Source organism: Punica granatum, chromosome 8 (genome assembly GCF_007655135.1).
Source record: "Punica granatum isolate Tunisia-2019 chromosome 8, ASM765513v2, whole genome shotgun sequence".
Classification (NCBI taxonomy): Eukaryota; Viridiplantae; Streptophyta; class Magnoliopsida; order Myrtales; family Lythraceae; genus Punica; species Punica granatum.
The window spans coordinates 25,870,293-25,886,976 of record NC_045134.1 but is presented as its reverse complement, the minus strand read 5'-3'; the positions used below and the strand labels follow the sequence as shown (position 1 = coordinate 25,886,976).

At 41.7% G+C, this 16,684-nt stretch overlaps 4 protein-coding genes across 7 annotated transcripts; 2 read left to right on the top strand and 2 right to left on the bottom strand.

The window, feature by feature from the left end:
• Positions 1 to 688: 688 nt before the first annotated feature.
• LOC116189202 (SAC3 family protein A-like) lies at positions 689 to 1,906 on the bottom strand. Its single transcript, XM_031518761.1, has 2 exons — positions 1,102 to 1,906; positions 689 to 1,003 (listed from the first exon to the last, which is right to left on the bottom strand). Exons 1-2 carry the CDS (start codon positions 1,240 to 1,242, stop codon positions 818 to 820), a joined length of 327 nt encoding a protein of 108 aa, XP_031374621.1. The 5' UTR covers positions 1,243 to 1,906; the 3' UTR covers positions 689 to 817.
• Positions 1,907 to 2,457: 551 nt separating this feature from the next.
• Positions 2,458 to 8,834, top strand: LOC116187082 (ATP-dependent RNA helicase DEAH13). The gene is made up of 11 exons (XM_031515671.1): positions 2,458 to 2,800; positions 3,029 to 3,101; positions 3,224 to 3,301; positions 3,472 to 3,521; positions 3,630 to 3,690; positions 3,775 to 4,089; positions 4,390 to 4,632; positions 4,731 to 4,961; positions 5,306 to 5,419; positions 5,519 to 6,751; positions 6,851 to 8,834. Exons 1-11 carry the CDS (start codon positions 2,733 to 2,735, stop codon positions 8,333 to 8,335), a joined length of 3,951 nt encoding a protein of 1,316 aa, XP_031371531.1. The 5' UTR covers positions 2,458 to 2,732; the 3' UTR covers positions 8,336 to 8,834.
• On the top strand, positions 8,768 to 13,888 carry LOC116187084 (D-aminoacyl-tRNA deacylase-like). Of its 3 annotated transcripts, none has more exons than XM_031515675.1 (13): positions 8,768 to 8,901; positions 9,241 to 9,363; positions 10,023 to 10,203; positions 10,674 to 10,816; positions 11,080 to 11,143; positions 11,295 to 11,347; positions 11,509 to 11,564; positions 11,644 to 11,718; positions 11,821 to 12,009; positions 12,334 to 12,836; positions 12,928 to 13,264; positions 13,350 to 13,549; positions 13,643 to 13,888. In XM_031515675.1, the coding sequence occupies exons 2-10, from the start codon at positions 9,262 to 9,264 to the stop codon at positions 12,419 to 12,421; spliced, it is 951 nt and encodes a 316-aa protein (XP_031371535.1). In that variant the 5' UTR covers positions 8,768 to 8,901; positions 9,241 to 9,261; the 3' UTR covers positions 12,422 to 12,836; positions 12,928 to 13,264; positions 13,350 to 13,549; positions 13,643 to 13,888. The 3 variants fall into 3 exon arrangements, with proteins under 3 accessions (XP_031371535.1, XP_031371534.1, XP_031371536.1); XM_031515674.1 differs by having other exon boundaries at positions 11,274 to 11,347; XM_031515676.1 differs by lacking the exons at positions 12,928 to 13,264; positions 13,350 to 13,549; positions 13,643 to 13,888 and having other exon boundaries at positions 11,274 to 11,347; positions 11,821 to 12,066; positions 12,334 to 12,638.
• An 80-nt stretch (positions 13,889 to 13,968) lies between these two features.
• Positions 13,969 to 16,130, bottom strand: LOC116187083 (protein MICROTUBULE BINDING PROTEIN 2C). 2 transcript variants are annotated; one of them, XM_031515672.1, is made up of 5 exons: positions 15,826 to 16,129; positions 15,471 to 15,554; positions 14,836 to 15,189; positions 14,520 to 14,738; positions 13,969 to 14,405 (listed from the first exon to the last, which is right to left on the bottom strand). In XM_031515672.1, exons 1-5 carry the CDS (start codon positions 16,003 to 16,005, stop codon positions 14,244 to 14,246), a joined length of 999 nt encoding a protein of 332 aa, XP_031371532.1. In that variant the 5' UTR covers positions 16,006 to 16,129; the 3' UTR covers positions 13,969 to 14,243. The 2 variants fall into 2 exon arrangements, with proteins under 2 accessions (XP_031371532.1, XP_031371533.1); XM_031515673.1 differs by lacking the exon at positions 15,471 to 15,554 and having other exon boundaries at positions 15,826 to 16,130.
• Between the last annotated feature and the right edge of the window lie 554 nt (positions 16,131 to 16,684).

Sequence of the window (16,684 nt, the reverse complement as noted above, 5' to 3'; positions counted from 1 at the left end):
CCTCTAAGTAAATAGGTGAGGGCGCGAGGAATTGTATTACATCCTCTTTTTAGAGCAATGATATTTCTGCCGAATTAGGCAAAATCAACCCCACTAAATGGATGCCCTATAATTATTGTAATAATAAGCAAGGGCATTTCATATGTTAGGGTTCGACATACACTAACCGAGCCAGTACTAACGTTAGTTATTCAATTCGTCTGATATATTCGCAGGTGTTGTATAACTGGGGGCAAGATTGCAAATCATGTTGCCCACCTAATTATAAAATCATTATTAGCCTTAACTTCTTTAAAATTATGTATATATATTTAATAATAAAGTAGTAGTTGCTTGTAGAATAACAATAAGTGATTAAAATTCTTTTTTAATGTTTCTTTTGGATATATTTTCACTAATTACAATAATAAGTAATATTATTGAATTTCTATATAACGTATTGATTAATTAATACATTTATTAATCTACTCCCATTTAATGGAATGAGATATAATTTTTAAAATTATGTATTTTTATTTAATAATAAAATAACAATTCCTTATAAAAAATAATAAGCTATTAGAATTATTCTTTAATGTTTATATTTCTTTAATTACAATAATAATTAATATTATTCAACTTTTATATAACGTATTAATTTATTATTACATTTATTATTTTATTTCTATTTAATAAGTTGGGCGGGATACTACTTTATATAGGGGTGATCGGTTCCGGATACCCTGTTTTTTTTACAATACCCGGATCCTACCCTGTAGATGACCGGTTCCAACATTTTGGAACCGGACCCTACCCTGTTGAATCTTGGAACCGGAACCTACCCGAAACCTGTATTATACCACAGGTTCCGAGTACCCTGTTGGAATCTGTAAAAAAATTTTATTCCGGTTTGAGCAGTTAGATCTTGGCAAATCGATTTTAGCTGATCACATTTGTAATGATAATTCTTCTGCGAGCTTTGAACCATAGCAAGAGCCTTTTCAAGAACTTCTTTTAGCCTCACCTGCAAAAAAAAAAGAATTTTCAACAAGAGAAACAGTCATCCATTGTTGCAAGACCATCATTCTTTTAAGTATTTGCAACTGGCAATGGAAGACTTACAGTGGCAGGATCGGGGGCAGAGATAAGGCACAAGTAACGTTTCTCAATTTCCTGACAGGTCTTCTTAACAGTAAGGGCATCCCACTCAATGTCTTCAACAGCCTCAGATCCCCCATTATCCAAGTTCTTCCTGATCACCATGGCACTAGCCCTTCAAGCATACAAATTTGAATTTGCTGCTCCAACACCTTTTGATTTATAATGATGATTGAGTTCTGCCCGATTACCTTATCCCTTCTCAAAGCGCTTGAATCGACTTTTCCGTCTCTTTCTTTCCTCTGGGGTATTTGCCATTGAGATAGCACCAGAAATAGTGCGATTGTTCCTTGACACCAAAATCGAATCCACCGACGAAAATTTTGACCTAGACAGAACCATTCACTACCACAAGCAACAACGAGAGAGATCTAACAGATCCTAAGATCTAGCGACCAGATCGACGCCTATTTTGAAGCAGATCTACAGTCTACAAGTCCACCGGGAAGTGAACAATCACCATTCTCACTACTTCACGGGAGAAATTGAGCAGGAAACGGAAGATCTGGTCAAATAGAGAAAAAAGAAAGTGCATGTTGTACCTACAGTGTTAGTAGAGGCGAAGGTCTCAAAGTCGGATTTGCAGGGGTCACTGTAGACCCTTCCACGCACCAAGAGATGGGTCCTTCATCAGGCGGACGGCGACGGTGGTCGCTAGGAGCACAAGAGAGCGAAGAGCAGCGCCAGTTTCGCCATTGCGGTTGGACTAATCTTGAGAAGAACTGGAGAAGCAAGAGTACGATATGAGGGAGAGAGATTGGGGCAACGAGTGAACGCCGAAGGAAGCTCAAGGAAGAGGAGGACGGAGGAGCGATCTTGTGCAAGAGGAGCACAGTGGCGTATGATGGACTTCTGTTTGGACCGTTGGATTTGATCTGGTATGTGCTGATGTGGCGTCGAATATAATATAAAATATAATGGATCGGTTCCGGTTCCGATTCTGGATACCCTATAAGTTGGAATCGGAACCGGAATCGGATTTCACCGGTTCTCAATTTTTCTACCCATATCCTACCCTGTTTCTAATTGAAACTATCCAGAACCTACCCATTAGGGTAGGTCCAACCAGTTCCGGGTCTACCCTGTACCCGTGCACACCCCTAACTTTATATATATTTATATATATATATACATGTATTATATTATATATTATATATCTGATAGTCACCGCCTTCCGCAACGGGCGACGACCTCCCCATCTCTCGCCATTGACGCGTCAATCAAATGGTCGAGCTGAACTGAAGCAACTCGTCTGGGAATTCATTTATTTGTCTTTTTCTGTGCAATTTCGGGTATTACGATTACGAGAATCGACCCAAAAACCCGACCCAATTGTATTCGGGTGGGCTTTCGCGGCGTGCACCGACTGCGAGTGCTTCTCTTCTCCTCCTCCTCATCTGCCAGCCGACCCGCGGCGCGAGGTCGAATTTCCTCCGGCGTCTCTCTCCTTCTTTCCGATATCTGAGACGGCGTGGCAAACTTGGAAGCAAGGAACACTGTGAGTGAGAGAGATAGACAGGGTGACTGGGAGAGAGTCAGGAGAACCAAAAACAAAGGAGACCAGCTTCTTTGTTTTACCCTGCTTCCTCCTCCTCATGAGAGAAGTAGCCATGGAGATGGAGGTTCGTGGTGTGGATTTGGAGCGTGAAGGCGGTCGGTTGAGGTAAGCCGGCGAAACACTGGATCAATCTCTAGCTTCTTTCTTTGTACGACTGTTGCGGTATATGTAATAAGCTCTAGTTGGTTGCTCATTGAATCAAATGTTGGGCCGATTTTGTATACTTCTGTTCTAAATTGGATCTAAATGTTGGTGATTGAGCTATTAGTTGCTGGATATACTTCTGCTCGATCGAGTTGAGCTAATTATTGTGTGTTAACTCGGGGTCGGCAGCTCGGTAGGTGATGATAGCAATGCAGTGATATTGCCAGGGAAGAAAAGGAAAAATGCTAAAGGAAAGAGTCAGGTAAGTTGCACCGCTGAACTTCGAATCTTCTTCTCCTTTCTCGCAGATTCGAGAACTGTCGGGTTGGATGGAAAGTTTAACTTTTTTTTCTTTTCTTTCTTTTCTTTCTTTGTTTCTTTTAGGATCCTCGGAATGCAAAGAAGAAGATTAAATCCCCCGTCATGAGCAAATCTCGGAAAAGAAAGCTCAAGAAGCCGGAGGTGAGCTTGAATGCATATTTCACCTCCTTCTTGCAATTGTGGTTCATTCTTTCGGTCATTGAGAATCAAATTTGCCTGACTTGAAAAATCATGCCTTGTTTTCCAAGAACCTTTTTTTTTTTAATCAGTAGAAATTAATTAGAATATCCTTGTTTTGTTGTATAATGTAGGAGGAGAAGCGAAACAAGCTGCTGCTGTCTCAAAGTCTTGAAACCTTGGAGTACGTAACTCTTTATGTTTATTTGTTCGCTATTTATATCACCTTCTCTCAGTATTCGTCCGCTGACTTGTTGATATATGTTGATCATCCGAGAGTATCTGTTTTCAGGAAGTACAAGATACCAGAGACTGCCTACTCAATTTTGCAATCAACACGGAACATTGGGCGGGTTTGTGTCTTTGAAAAGAATGTTGTATGTTTCGGATGAGTTGTTTTTTGCTTGTCACTCAAGCCAATCAACCACTTGTTTCAGGCTGAAACTAAATGTGAGAAACGAAGCAAGGTTGTGCAGTTTTCTAAGGCCGGTCTAAGAGCTCCGTATGATCAAGATTTTGGCAGTAGGGATGAAGATGATGAAGCTAATTCAACATCCGAAACAGTATGCAACAATGTTCATGGAAGAGACAGGCAGGATCGTGGAGAGAAGAAGGGCCAAATTATGACAGCTCAAGTTCCAGTCTTGCCTGTTACACATATTGTCCACAGCATCACATCTGCACCTGCTGATACATCAAATCCCTCACCAATGCTTCATACTCCTGATGTGAGAGACAGCGATGGAGCAAGGGTACCCCTCATCCTTGGACTTTGGTTTTTAGTCAAGTGCATCGTGATTAGGAGATGTTGCTCATCCAGGAAATCTTTTTTTTTTTTTTGAAGAATGAAGTGTAATGACTTCGTAATATTCTTGGAAAGTAATAATCTACTAGTTTTTCTAAAGCAATTTTGATGCTATGGCATTGAGAAGCAGCTGCTAATGATGATGCTATACTTCTTCATGAACTATGTGCATGCGTTCTGCGAAACTTAGTTGCATGTGTTTCTCAAAAAGTTTCCGCATTTATGTTTACTGTTTGTGGAACTACAGGGTAGGGTAGATGAGAGACCAAAAGCAGTTGACAAGGAAAGCAGTCCACCAAACTCTTCTGGTTGTGGAACCTTTTCTGCTCCAACTGTGGTCCATGTATTGAGACCAAAGGGTGTGGAAGACACGAGGAAGGATCTTCCAATTGTCATGATGGAGCAGGAGATAATGGAAGCTATTAATTACCACTCGACAGTTATAATTTGCGGGGAAACTGGGTGTGGTAAAACAACGCAGGTTCCTCAGGTGGGTTTGCTTGATTTTACGTAACTGTTTGTGTTTGTGTGGGAACCTTTTTATTGAGGAGTTTTCTTGATGTTGTGCTTCTCTTCTTTTGCCTGTAGTTCTTGTATGAAGCGGGCTTTGGTTCGAATTGCTCCACTGCTCGAACTGGTATTGTTGGCGTGACTCAGCCCCGTCGTGTTGCTGTCCTTGCAACGGCAAAACGTGTTGCCTATGAACTTGGTCTCCGCCTCGGTAAGGAGGTTGGTTTTCAGGTTCGGTATGACAAGAAGATCGGGGACCACAGCTCCATCAAGTTTATGACTGATGGAATTCTGCTGCGAGAAGTTCAGGTTTGTTTCTACTAAAAATGATATCTGATGTAAATAATGTTTTATATAAATTGATTTGGGACAGCTCTCTGAGTAGTTAAGTGGTATGAGTGTAGACCTAAAGTTTTCCCTCACTCCTTATAGTCCATTTCTTTGTTTCTGTAATACTTGTTTCTGGCATTAAGCAGCAGTTACAACAAAAGACTGATAATTGGTATAAAGGTGTGTCTGCAGTTTCCATTGGCCAGTATGCCAACATCATTCTGTTATCTATTGTCATTGGATGTGGATCTACGGATTTGGTTTATGCAAATCATTGACTGGATTTTGTCTAACCGGATGATTGTCTTTTTTCCTCCCTGCAGAATGACTTTTTGTTGAGGCGTTACTCTGTCATTATTCTGGATGAGGCTCATGAAAGAAGCTTGAATACGGACATACTCATTGGAATGCTATCAAGAGTAATTAAACTCCGCCAGGTAAATTTTAAGGATTTTGTTATTTCTAGCCTCAAGAACTTGGACTTTCATGTCATTCATTTCCCCATATTCTCTAAATGATTCTCTTCATGATCTCAGGACCTGTTTGAGAAGCAACAGAAGATGTTGTTATTAGGACAGAATGTGAGCCCTGAAAGTAAGATTTATCCACTGAAACTTGTGCTGATGAGTGCTACCTTGCGCGTAGAAGACTTCAGCTCTGGGAAAAGATTGTTTCGTTATCCTCCTCCAGTAATTGAAGTTCCTACCAGACAATACCCAGTTACCATACACTTCTCAAAGAGAACAGAGATTGTAGATTATATTGGACAAGCTTACAAGAAGGTCATTTCAATTCACAAGAGACTTCCACCAGGGGGAGTGCTGGTCTTTGTAACTGGGCAAAGGGAAGTGGAGTACCTATGCCAGAAGCTTCGTAAAGCTTCTAGGGAGCTGGTTATGAGAAGCAACCATAGAAATGCAGAAAATGAGTCGGATGCAGTCCCTGAAATGAACTTGGTGGAGGGAATCGATATGAATGAAATTGATGAAGCATATCAAATTGGTGATAACCACCAGCAAACCGATAGGTTCAGCTCTTACGATGACGATCAATATGATATCAGGGAAGATGAATCTGATGTTCCGAATGACTCAGAATCCGAGAGTGATTTTGAGACCGTGGATGCTAATGGTGTTTCAGGGGATGATAAGACTTCAGCAGATGGCAATCTTTCGGGAGTTCTAAACAATGAGGGAACCCTTTCTTCTTTGAAAGCTGCTTTTGACGCTTTAGCTGGGAAAGTTTCAGCTAGTTCCAATTCCAACACAGCAAATAAGACAGATCCTGTCGCTCTTCAGGAAGTCCCAGATGCGGTCAATCCTAACATATTGGAGGAGAAAGGAGGCAAAAACGGTGCCAGCAATGGTCCAATGCGGGTCTTACCCCTTTATGCTATGCTTCCAACGGCAGCTCAGCTTCATGTATTCCAGGAGGTCAATGAAGGAGAGAGACTTGTGATTGTTGCCACCAATGTGGCTGAAACGTCTTTAACTATCCCGGGAATAAAGTATGTGGTGGATACTGGAAGGGAGAAGGTGAAGAATTACAACTCTTCCAATGGGATGGAAACCTATGAGATAAAGTGGATCAGTAAAGCTTCTGCTGCCCAACGGGCAGGAAGAGCTGGAAGAACTGGGCCAGGCCACTGTTACCGTCTCTACTCTTCTGCAGTCTTTCATAACATATTTCCAGATTTCGCATTGGCAGAAATATCAAAGATACCTGTCGACGGCGTTGTCCTCCTAATGAAATCAATGGGTATTGATAAGGTATGTGCACAGGACACCATTCTTCTCTCATTATGGCAATTTTGATTTTCAGTACTGAAATGTAAATTACTAATTATCTTGTTTATGTACATGCTACAGGTAGCGAATTTCCCATTTCCAACGACTCCCGAGAAGACTTCACTGCTTGAAGCAGAACAGTGCTTGAAGGTTCTCGAAGCTCTTGATAGCAATGGGAAGTTAACAACCTTAGGGAAAGCCATGGCCCACTACCCAATGAGTCCTCGCCATTCTCGAATGCTCCTTACTGTTATTCAGATAATGAGGACGGTAGGCAGTTATACTCGAGCGAACCTTGTCCTAGGATTTGCAGTCGCTGCAGCAGCAGCTTTAAGCTTGCCCAATCCGTTTCTAAGGCCGATTGAAAATTCTCAGACTCAAGGAGATGGATTGGAAAAGCAGGAGGGATCTGCACTGATTGATGGGGAAAAGGAAAAGGCCATGGACAAGGAGGAAAAAATGAGGAGGAAGAAGCTAAAAGAAACTGCTAAATTGTCTCGTGCAAAATTTCATAACCCCACCAGTGATGCTCTTACAATAGCTTACGCACTCCAATGCTTCGAGCTCTCAAGAGGTCAAGCGGATTTCTGCAATGAGAATGCTCTTCACCTTAAAACCATGGAAGAGATGTCGAAACTGAGGAAACAGTTGCTCCAACTTGTGTTTTCTCAGAGAGGCTCGGAAGGAGAGGAATTTTCGTGGACCCATGGAACTGCAGAAGACGTAGAGCTTGCTTGGAGGGTCTCGTTCGATAGGCATCCGCTGCTGCTGAATGAAGAGGGGGTACTGGGGCGAGCTATTTGTGCTGGTTGGGCTGATCGGGTTGCAAAGCGAACCCGAGGGATCTCAGTGTCTTCGGAAGGAGATAGCAGAGCCTGTGCAACGAGGTACCAGGCATGCATGGTTAAAGAAACAGTCTTCCTCCATCGCTGGTCGTCTCTCTCGAGCTCGGCTCCTGAGTTCTTGGTCTATAGCGAACTCCTACAAACAAAGCGGCCTTATATGCATGGAGCGACTAGTGTGAAGTCTGATTGGCTCATTAAATATGCTGGTTCTTTATGCAGCTTTTCTGCTCCTCTTACGGACCCGAAACCTTTCTATGATTCTCGGACAGACCGAGTACTCTCTTGGGTAAAACCTGCCTTTGGACCCCTCCTGTGGGAGCTGCCATTGCATAGTTTGCCCATCAGTGATGAGACCCATCGAGTGGCTGTATTTGCCTATGCTTTGCTCGAAGGTCAGGTGCTTCCGTGCCTTAAATCCGCTCGGAAGTTCATTGCGGCCCCTCCGGCTACAATCCTGAGGCCGGAGGGATCGAGTCAAAAACGGGTGGGGAACCTTCTCTTTAAGTTGAAGGCTCATAGAATTGACTGCTGTGCGAGGTTAAGAGATGCATGGGAGGAGAACCCAATGGAACTGCACTCGGAGGTTCAGGACTGGTTTCAGGAAGGTTTCCAGGATCAGTTTGAAGAGCTGTGGTCACACATGCTGATGGAAGCCCAATTAGAGAGCGAAGAACGATTCCCGAAAAGAGAAAAGCGAGACAAGAAGAGGCTGCGTCGGTAGGAATGAATGCCTTTCCACTCCAGCTCTGGAGTCTACAGCACCAGATTGAATCCGTGCTTTGGACGATCTGAGGTCTCTTTTGCAAGTTATGTGACATAAAGGGAAGTGAAATCGTGGACTCGGGCTTGGATTATTCTCCTTGCAGGCATACACTGGTGGAGGTTCAGGTGAAAGAATGGAACAGCCTTTGGCTTGAGCCATAAGGGATGGCAATCACAGGAGGTGGAGACCAGTCTGTGCGAGAAACCAAAGATTTTCCTCTTCGAAACACACCGAATTCCACGCCTGCTCCAGAAAAATTTTCGGTGCTGAAGTAGTATATGTACAAAAAGGAGTCCATAATCCTGTTCTTCATTGCGATTATAGATCGTTGGAGGGTTCTCTAGGCATACATGAATTCATCATGTACTGATAAATTTTGCTGTAATATTTTTTGGCTATTTACTGATATCTGAGGAATGACAAAGGGAAAAAAAGAAGTTCCCAGTTTTAGATGCCACCAATACATGTGATTGTCTTCCGAGAAAAATTCGTCGATCGTGGCAACGGAGAAACCCGGTCCCAAGGTTTGTGCAGTCCTATGGACCCCGAAAACTTCATGCTTTTCCTGAAAAGTGAACACCAATGATCTAAGACTTCCAATTTCATTAAATGTGTGTGCAGTCACATTCTATTTTAGTTTGACCCGTAAGATTAGAAAAGAACAAATTAAATTTAAAAAAAAAAAGATAACAAAATGATGCCTTTCATTACAATGATTTGTGCTCTTTCCTGTCTCTTTGGAGCTTCTTTTTTTTTTTTAACATTTAGTAATAATGAATAATGCAAAAATTATCTTATGTTTCAAGTTGTGTTCAGCGACATCTTAAAGGCTATAAAAGCTCTTTGTTTCTTATGTTCTGCAGTCGCAGAGAGAGTGGGAGGAAATGGTGACGCTGCTGGTGGCGACCACGGCAGACCCGGCCTCAATTGGGCCCGCCTCGTCCCTCTTGGCCATGCCAGGGTGGCACCCCGGACCCACCATCCAGGTCAGACCACGCCCACCATAGCTCAGGCCTTGCCTTCTCATTGAAATTTCAGATTTTTCACCTTTGCATCAGCTCATTTGTTTCCACTGTCATTGAATCAATTATGCTTCTGCCGAACTGGTTCCCCGACCAGTTTCATAGTTTTGGCTCTCAAGATTTAATGATCTAAGTCAGTCCTTTGGTCACATTTGGTGCGGAGGAATGGAAATGGCTTACAAAGTTCGGTCATTTAGGTTTGTTCGTATACGAAGACAAACTTTTAACTTTATTTTTTCCTCAATTTAACAATACAATCATTGTTTTTTAAAAAAAAATTTTCAAATTCTTTCTCATACTTTTTCTTATCTATTATTACAATTAGCTTTTCAGTACTAAATTCTCTCAACTATTCAACACTTTTCTTCAATTTTAACACTTTTTCCTCAATTCAATAACACAATCATTACTCTCTCTTTTTTTGCAAAATTTCTCACATACTTTTCCCAATTATTTTCCTGTTCATCTCCTCAAATCAAATTAAATTAAACTTAACTTCGTTACTAAACGTTATGTTTATATGTCAATTTCGTTCCATTCTATCGTATGCGTTTTAATGGTGAAATAATAATTTATGTTATTTGGTTCAAAGGATATAGTATTTGATTAGACCGGTTATTTAGGACATACCCAGTTTTGCAAACAGAGACGTGAGGCTGCTGAAACTCGAAACTCGCCTTGTGAAAGAGGACCACTTGGACAAGCGCTGGGAGGAGGTGGCGGAAGAGCCCGTTGACGAGGTTATTTTTCTCAGCAAGCACGTCGCCGCCTCAACCCGTCCTGCTCTTACAATTCATCCAATAGGTATAAATATGTTTGCAAACAGTTTACATGGAAATGGACCTTATCTGTACTTGCATTCTTTACGGCTTTGGTGCAGTTCTATTGCTGCATTAGTTTTCCGATAATGGAAATATGTTGGTAATGACTATTCTTTGTCCTTGACTACAAATTTCCTATTGTCTACAAGATCTCAATTGTTCTCTTAAATATTTAACTGCAGTTAGATCCCAAACCCCGAGGACTCTGGTCTGTTATTAACGTGATCTTGTTTGAGGCTTATATTATGTAAAAAGCACCTAATTATTAGAACTTTTATTATTGGAAGAAGTTTATATATGGCTTTCCTGTCTACGTTAGAACCTGCATCAGAGATTCCTATTTTCATGAGTTTGCATGTGACAGAAGGTCTTCTTTCTGTCCAGTTAGAAAAGGAGAAGTTGATCAATTTCCAGATATTGTGGGGGTTTTTATGGGCTATAATTGGTTCTCAGGTACACCTCATTTACGTGAAGATGAGATTCCTCTTGCCGGTGGAAGGCCAGGATGGGCTGCACCCCCAAATCCTCGGATTGGTCCATGGCTCAGGCTCTTGAAGACTATTGCCGAATCTCATAAACTGGTTCCTGAATTTGAGGTTGCATTGATGTTATGTTCTTGTAGTTATTTCTCTTTTACAAATCTACGATGCAAAATTTGGATCATGAGGCTGAAATGCTTCCTTGAATTGTATACTAATCCTTTTGCATCCTCTTCAGTGCTTCATACACCTTTTCTTTGGGATTTGTGGCTTATGGTGCTATATAGTGGAAATGTGATGATGATGACCTGTTGTGTTTGCTTTGGGGTTAATTGCAAAATTATTTTGAGATGATTTGCTTTTATGTTCTTTTCATGTAGGTCACATTGGAGGCTACTCATCATGGACCTCTGACTAGTTCTCCGACAATGTTTGTAGAGATTGGTAGATTTCTTGACTTAATTAGACTAACGTATTGGGAACACGATTTTGTAGCACGTCATTAGAAACTGTTGCTTTCCGTTGTTTGTATCGGTTCTCTTATTAGATAATCATCCTGCTGGTTATCTTTAAGGTTATGGTTCTTTCATGTTAGGAAGTACTGAAGAGTACTGGAAGAGGCAGGATGCTGCTCAAGCCATTGCTCGAGTAAGCATCTGTTCTCTCCCATTTCTGCCTTCATGGGCAAAATAGCAACAAACTTTCAATCTGTTCGTTCTGACAACTATTTTTAACCCCTCGATGATTTAATTTTTCTATGGACTCTCGACCTCTACTTTGCATCGATGACTGTTGGCTGGTGTTTGAAGCTAGTTTGGGAAGGATTGGGTCTTGGGGGAGGTGTTGCCATTGGAGACTGGAAAAGGTACTAATAGACGATCCCCACCCAGTTTTTTCTTCTTCCTTTTTCCCCGAAATACCATAATCTGATATGAATTGTTCAGGGATGAGAATCGAAGCAAGGTACTTCTTGGCATAGGTGGAGGGCATTATGTCCCGAGGCACATGGACATTGCTATGTAAGTATCTCTAGTGCAAATTCATCATCTGAATCTCATTTTCTGTTAAGGTTCTCTCCAGTGCATAATTCTTGCTTCCGGTTTCCGTGTTACCATTATCAGGAAAGATGGTGTCTGGGTGGGCCATCTATTGTCTGGATATTCCTTGCCCATGGAAGATCCCGGTGGGTCAAAGAAACAAGTAAATGCAGAGGATGTTGGCGGGGCCTGGAGAGAAGCGATCAGAGTTGCGTTTGAGACCACAAGATCAGCTTTTCCTGGAGGAGAATTCCTTGCGCACCTCGATCACAAGTCAGTCTTCAAATCAATCCCGCAGCAAGTTTGAGCTTATGAGAACCTTACATTTTGGTATTGAAACATCCTAGTGCCAAATTGACCTTTATTTTCTCATGTGAAATTTTCGGAATTATGAGGAGAAAAAAAGGTCTTCCTAAATATCCTGATTTTTATGGTAGGAATTAACATCTTTTGTTGGCTCGTCGGTCCGTCTTGTAGAATACATCTGACTAGAAAAGTTCCAGGACCAAGCTGTAGTTGTTCGTGATATGGTTATTTTTCAAACGAGTCTCTCTGATATTGTTTTAGAATTGATCCGCTGTTTATCGGTGAATGCAGGAGTTTCAAGAGCTGGCAGAGAAATGCCATCACTCAATTCTTAGCAGAGCAAAACATAAATATCGGAAAACCCGCAGATTTCCCGTGAATAATCTCGCACTATGACACCGGCAGACAGTGGTTCTGTTCCTCTTTCATCACCGCGATACATGTGATTAGTCTGCACCAAAATTTGGGACAGATAATATCAGAATCAACTTGTATAGGCAGACTGATAATTTTATGAGTTTTCAAGTTTAAGAAAAACCAATAAATACCAAAGCTTCTCCCCATTACGGGGAATATATAAATACTGCATTTCTTTTCCCTGTTTTTGCCATTTTTAGAACCGTAACTACCAAATTGCTATTAAGCTGTAGACACTGTAATTGATCTTTCATCCATAAATTTCTCTTTTCAAATTCAAATATCACTCCTGCCGTCCTTTCCCCTGCTGTCTATTGATAAAGAGGAGGGATCGACTGAGGAGAATGTGTTCTTCCGAGCTTGCAGATTTCTCTAGAGTAAGCGAGAATCCATTTGAGAAATAGTTAATCTATTATGTTCTTGACAGCAATTCCCAACTTTAGTATCCCTTTCTTTGTTGTTCTGCAGAACAAGACGGTGAATTTCCGTCAACTTTCTCAACATAAACATGGGTGTCATCTCCAAGGACGAGAAAGAAGGACCAGATAGAAGCAAGAAAAGTTCACTGAGGCACAAGAGAATTGAAAGAGATCGACGTGTAATCCAAGGTTCGGGGAGCTATGTGAATGGGGTCTTAGACGAGAACTGGTCAAGTGACTCGAGTTGGGCAGATTCTACCAATGAAGATTATATTGTCTTCCACATAAGAAAAGATGGAGCCATCGACGTGGTGAAGGAGGGCAAACAAGAGTCATCAAATCCTCTTCATCAAGCTGGGGAATATTCGAGCTCTGTCGATGGAAAGGTTTGGACAAACTGTCTTGATTGTGAAACGGTCAGTCTTTTACAGACTCATATTTGTTCATGTTGAATCCTTTGACTTTGAACAGCTTGATCTTGCGAGCAAGATTGCAGAATCGACTCAGCAACGCAATGTTGGTCCAAGGTCAAGTGAGGATGGAATTGCAGCAGCAAACACAGATTTCATCGTTTCTCAGAATAAGGACCACCAAATCAAGTTAGACGAAGAAAAAGATGGAGATCGAGGAAGACAATCGAACAGGAGTGATGGCTCTTTTAGCTTTCCAGTGTAAGCAAATTTTAGCTGATTCATGCTTGGCATTCAGGATTTATCCTCAGTAATGGTGGTGAATGAACAAAACTGTACAATACATCATTGCAGGTTAGGATGGGACTGGATTGGCAGCCCGATAGAAATGCCCCACCCAGTCGAAAGGAAGCCCCGGACCTGCATCCGTTTTCGCTGTTTTAGATTCTGAACTTTGAAAATGATCTAGAAGAAAGATTTCAAATTTGGCTTTGTTCTCTCTTTGATGTTTGTTTCATGGGAAAATGCAATTAGATACTGAACTAACAATGCAGAGTTCCACTTGAGAAATTAAATGAAAAGCAACCTCCTTAATGCCGAGTTACAGAGACTTTACTTGCAAGCAACATCGATTCAGACCGAAATAGCCAAAACAAACAGATTCTAAATTAGTTATATGGTTGATACACAAAGATTGCTCCTTGTATTACAAGCCAAGAGCCCGGGGTTAGTAACAAGAAGTTGAAAAGATTGGCATCAAGCATTTGAAAACGAAAGATATACACACTCAAATATGTATATAGCTGGTTCCCCATGGGGTAATGAACAAAAAGATGATCGACAGTAGGTACAGCAGACACAGAGTAGAAAATAAAACATAAACATGACAAGAGAAGATTACACGAGACCCCTAACGTACTTGCAAAGAGCTCTGCCAGACCATGGAATCTTCAAATTAACATTCAGCTCCGAAGATGAACGACTGAAGATGTAACCTTGCTTTAGCAGCAATAGCCATGGATTCTTCATCTTGCCTCTCTTTAGCAGCGGCAACAGCAGCAATATATGCTAGTCTCGCTTCCTCCATTCTATGTATCCCCACAGTATCTAAGTCATCCTGTTTTTGCATTAAAAAGAATAATAATGACAAGTTTGCAACTTCGCCGAAGCAAGCATTCTGTCCAGAGACATTGGACAAGAGAGGATTAGCAACAAAGAGGTCAGTTCTTACGATCAAAGAAGACTCATGCACGCAGTAAGGTGTGATGTCGTAGTCCTCCCTGTATACAGTAGAATCGTTCTCTTTCAGACCTTCAAATAGCGACATGATCAATGAAACTTCTCCCTGCACGTTACTGAGCTCTTCTTGAAGCTTTTCCATTCTTTTTCCCGATGTCATTGCTTCCCACTGTGTCTTTTCCAGAGCAGCTTGCCTGTCTGCTAGCTTAATCTGAACAAAGGAGCATCCAAGTCAATGAAACATGAATTTAAAAACTTGGGAGTCGTAGAAAAATACTATCACGTTATTATGCTGTAAATCAGGTAACCTTTGCATCGGATAGTTGCAGTTGGATGGACTTAATGAACGAGTCCTTGTCGGCAGACGCGCGTTTCAGTTCTTCGAGCTGGGTCTCTAACTTAGTCTGTGTAATTGCTGCCGATTTAAGAAGGTCGTCTTTCTCAGACAGCTGTGTCTGGAGTTCCTCCAACTGCCCTCTCAGGAGAAGTAACTCTTCTCTTTCTTTCTCCATTGCTGGACCCCTTGATGAAAAGGCCAAGAAGTTATCACCATCTTCTTGGTCATTGCCGCTCCCATTCTTACCCTGTTCTTTGTCCCCGTGGTCCCTTTTCTTTTTATTGGGCATTGATTGAGCTGCATTTCTCCCCTTCGATTCCAAGACCTTCATCAGATAATAGCATAAGTAAGACCAGTGAAAGCAGACACCAACAAAATCTTCAGCTTGTTTGACGATAATAATTCCAGAAGTTGCAATGGGCAGGATATCACATGAGACCCCAAAACACGAAACAAGCAACCTCGAGCATAAAATACTTAATATGATCGATCATGTCCAGACTAGGGTCAACATAACACAAGTACCCATCATCCAGTTCTCGAAATCAAAAGTGAACTTACATCAGATGAAACAAAAAGAGAGCTGGAAATTTCAAAAAGTCTTACTTTCCGAGACAGCGATTCTCTGGAAGGTGTCTTGGTGTAAACCATCGAGCCTCGCCGTGTATAGGAAGTGCTCGTTTTCCGATCCTATGGACATTACATTCCCAACCAAAATTCTTCAACATTGCGCCACATTAAAGATCAGAACTTGCCGTAGTCTTTTCCACAGATATATTGAAAATTCCCACGGAAATCAGATGTTACTCTTCGTCTCTAAGGATTCAAACTTCAATGCAATTGATTGACGCGATGCCTCTCAGGCTAATAATCACCAAACCCCAAAACTACATTTTCATGCTGAACAGCAGACAGTATAAGGGAGAGCGAACGAAAAAGAGAGAGGGGAGAGAGAGAGTACGATGAGGGACTGAACAAGCGGGACGATCTCGACGAGATCGTTGAAGAGGACGCGATCCAGACTTCTGCCGGAGCCGGAGCTGACGCCGCCGGCATCGCCGGCTTCCACCGAAAGCCACGACTTCGGTTCCCCGAAGCCCGAATTGTCCTGCAAATCCATAAAGTTTTGCGGCTCGAACATCCCGGAATCACAAAGAGTTCTCCGATTTGGCGACAGAAGTCGGGAAATCGGCCGGCGACGATGACAATGGAAGCGGCACAGAGAAGGGAACTGAACTGTGGACTCCCAATGGAAGATTTTCTCCGTCTTTTTCAAAAATGGCTCGTTTTCCTTTTCGGGAGGAAATTGCCTAAAGACGATAACACCCCTGGATTTTGACCAAATTACGGACGAGGACGACACATTCCCTCCCTTTCAATGGTCAAACGGTCAAATCCTCTTCCGATTACTTTTTACTCTATAGAAAATAAATTTAAAAGAAAAAAAAAGAGTAAAATTCCCCATAGTGCCAACAGAGGTGTAACCGAACTGACACTATTTGCATATCTATCGAACTTGGCTTGATGGAAACTTCAATTCAGCTCAATCTTGTTGAGCTCGAGTCGAGCCTTTAAGTCAAATGGTCGAACTCGATCTTGCCAATATCGGCGCAAGAAGCTCAGGTATCTATCTAATCGAGTTTCATGCTTAGTTATGCATAGTACTGTCATGACCCTGAACTTATATATTTTTGTATGGGGCCAAGAAAACTTGTTCTACTATTATCCTGTCCCTAGCCCAAACTCGTTATTATTGGTAATATTTTTATTATTAGGAGAAAAATAAAATTACTTTCCTGATCAACAACATGAAAGCTTTT

Bases quoted from the DNA above. Each gene is read 5' to 3' on its own strand.
- LOC116187082 (XM_031515671.1), top strand. From the start codon at position 2,733: ATGAGAGAAGTAGCCATGGAGATGGAGGTTCGTGGTGTGGATTTGGAG. The intron at 3,102-3,223 runs GTAAGTTGCACC...TGTTTCTTTTAG, and splicing joins ATGCTAAAGGAAAGAGTCAG to GATCCTCGGAATGCAAAGAA. The intron at 4,962-5,305 runs GTTTGTTTCTAC...TCCTCCCTGCAG, and splicing joins TTCTGCTGCGAGAAGTTCAG to AATGACTTTTTGTTGAGGCG.
- LOC116187084 (XM_031515674.1), top strand. From the start codon at position 9,262: ATGGTGACGCTGCTGGTGGCGACCACGGCAGACCCGGCCTCAATTGGG. The intron at 10,817-11,079 runs GTTGCATTGATG...CTTTTCATGTAG, and splicing joins AACTGGTTCCTGAATTTGAG to GTCACATTGGAGGCTACTCA. The intron at 11,565-11,643 runs GTACTAATAGAC...TGAATTGTTCAG, and splicing joins GCCATTGGAGACTGGAAAAG to GGATGAGAATCGAAGCAAGG.
- LOC116189202 (XM_031518761.1), bottom strand. From the start codon at position 1,242: ATGGTGATCAGGAAGAACTTGGATAATGGGGGATCTGAGGCTGTTGAA. The intron at 1,004-1,101 runs GTAAGTCTTCCA...TTTTTTTTGCAG, and splicing joins CTGCCCCCGATCCTGCCACT to GTGAGGCTAAAAGAAGTTCT.
- LOC116187083 (XM_031515672.1), bottom strand. From the start codon at position 16,005: ATGTTCGAGCCGCAAAACTTTATGGATTTGCAGGACAATTCGGGCTTC. The intron at 15,190-15,470 runs GTAAGACTTTTT...TATCTGATGAAG, and splicing joins GAGAATCGCTGTCTCGGAAA to GTCTTGGAATCGAAGGGGAG. The intron at 14,739-14,835 runs GTTACCTGATTT...TCCTTTGTTCAG, and splicing joins TGCAACTATCCGATGCAAAG to ATTAAGCTAGCAGACAGGCA.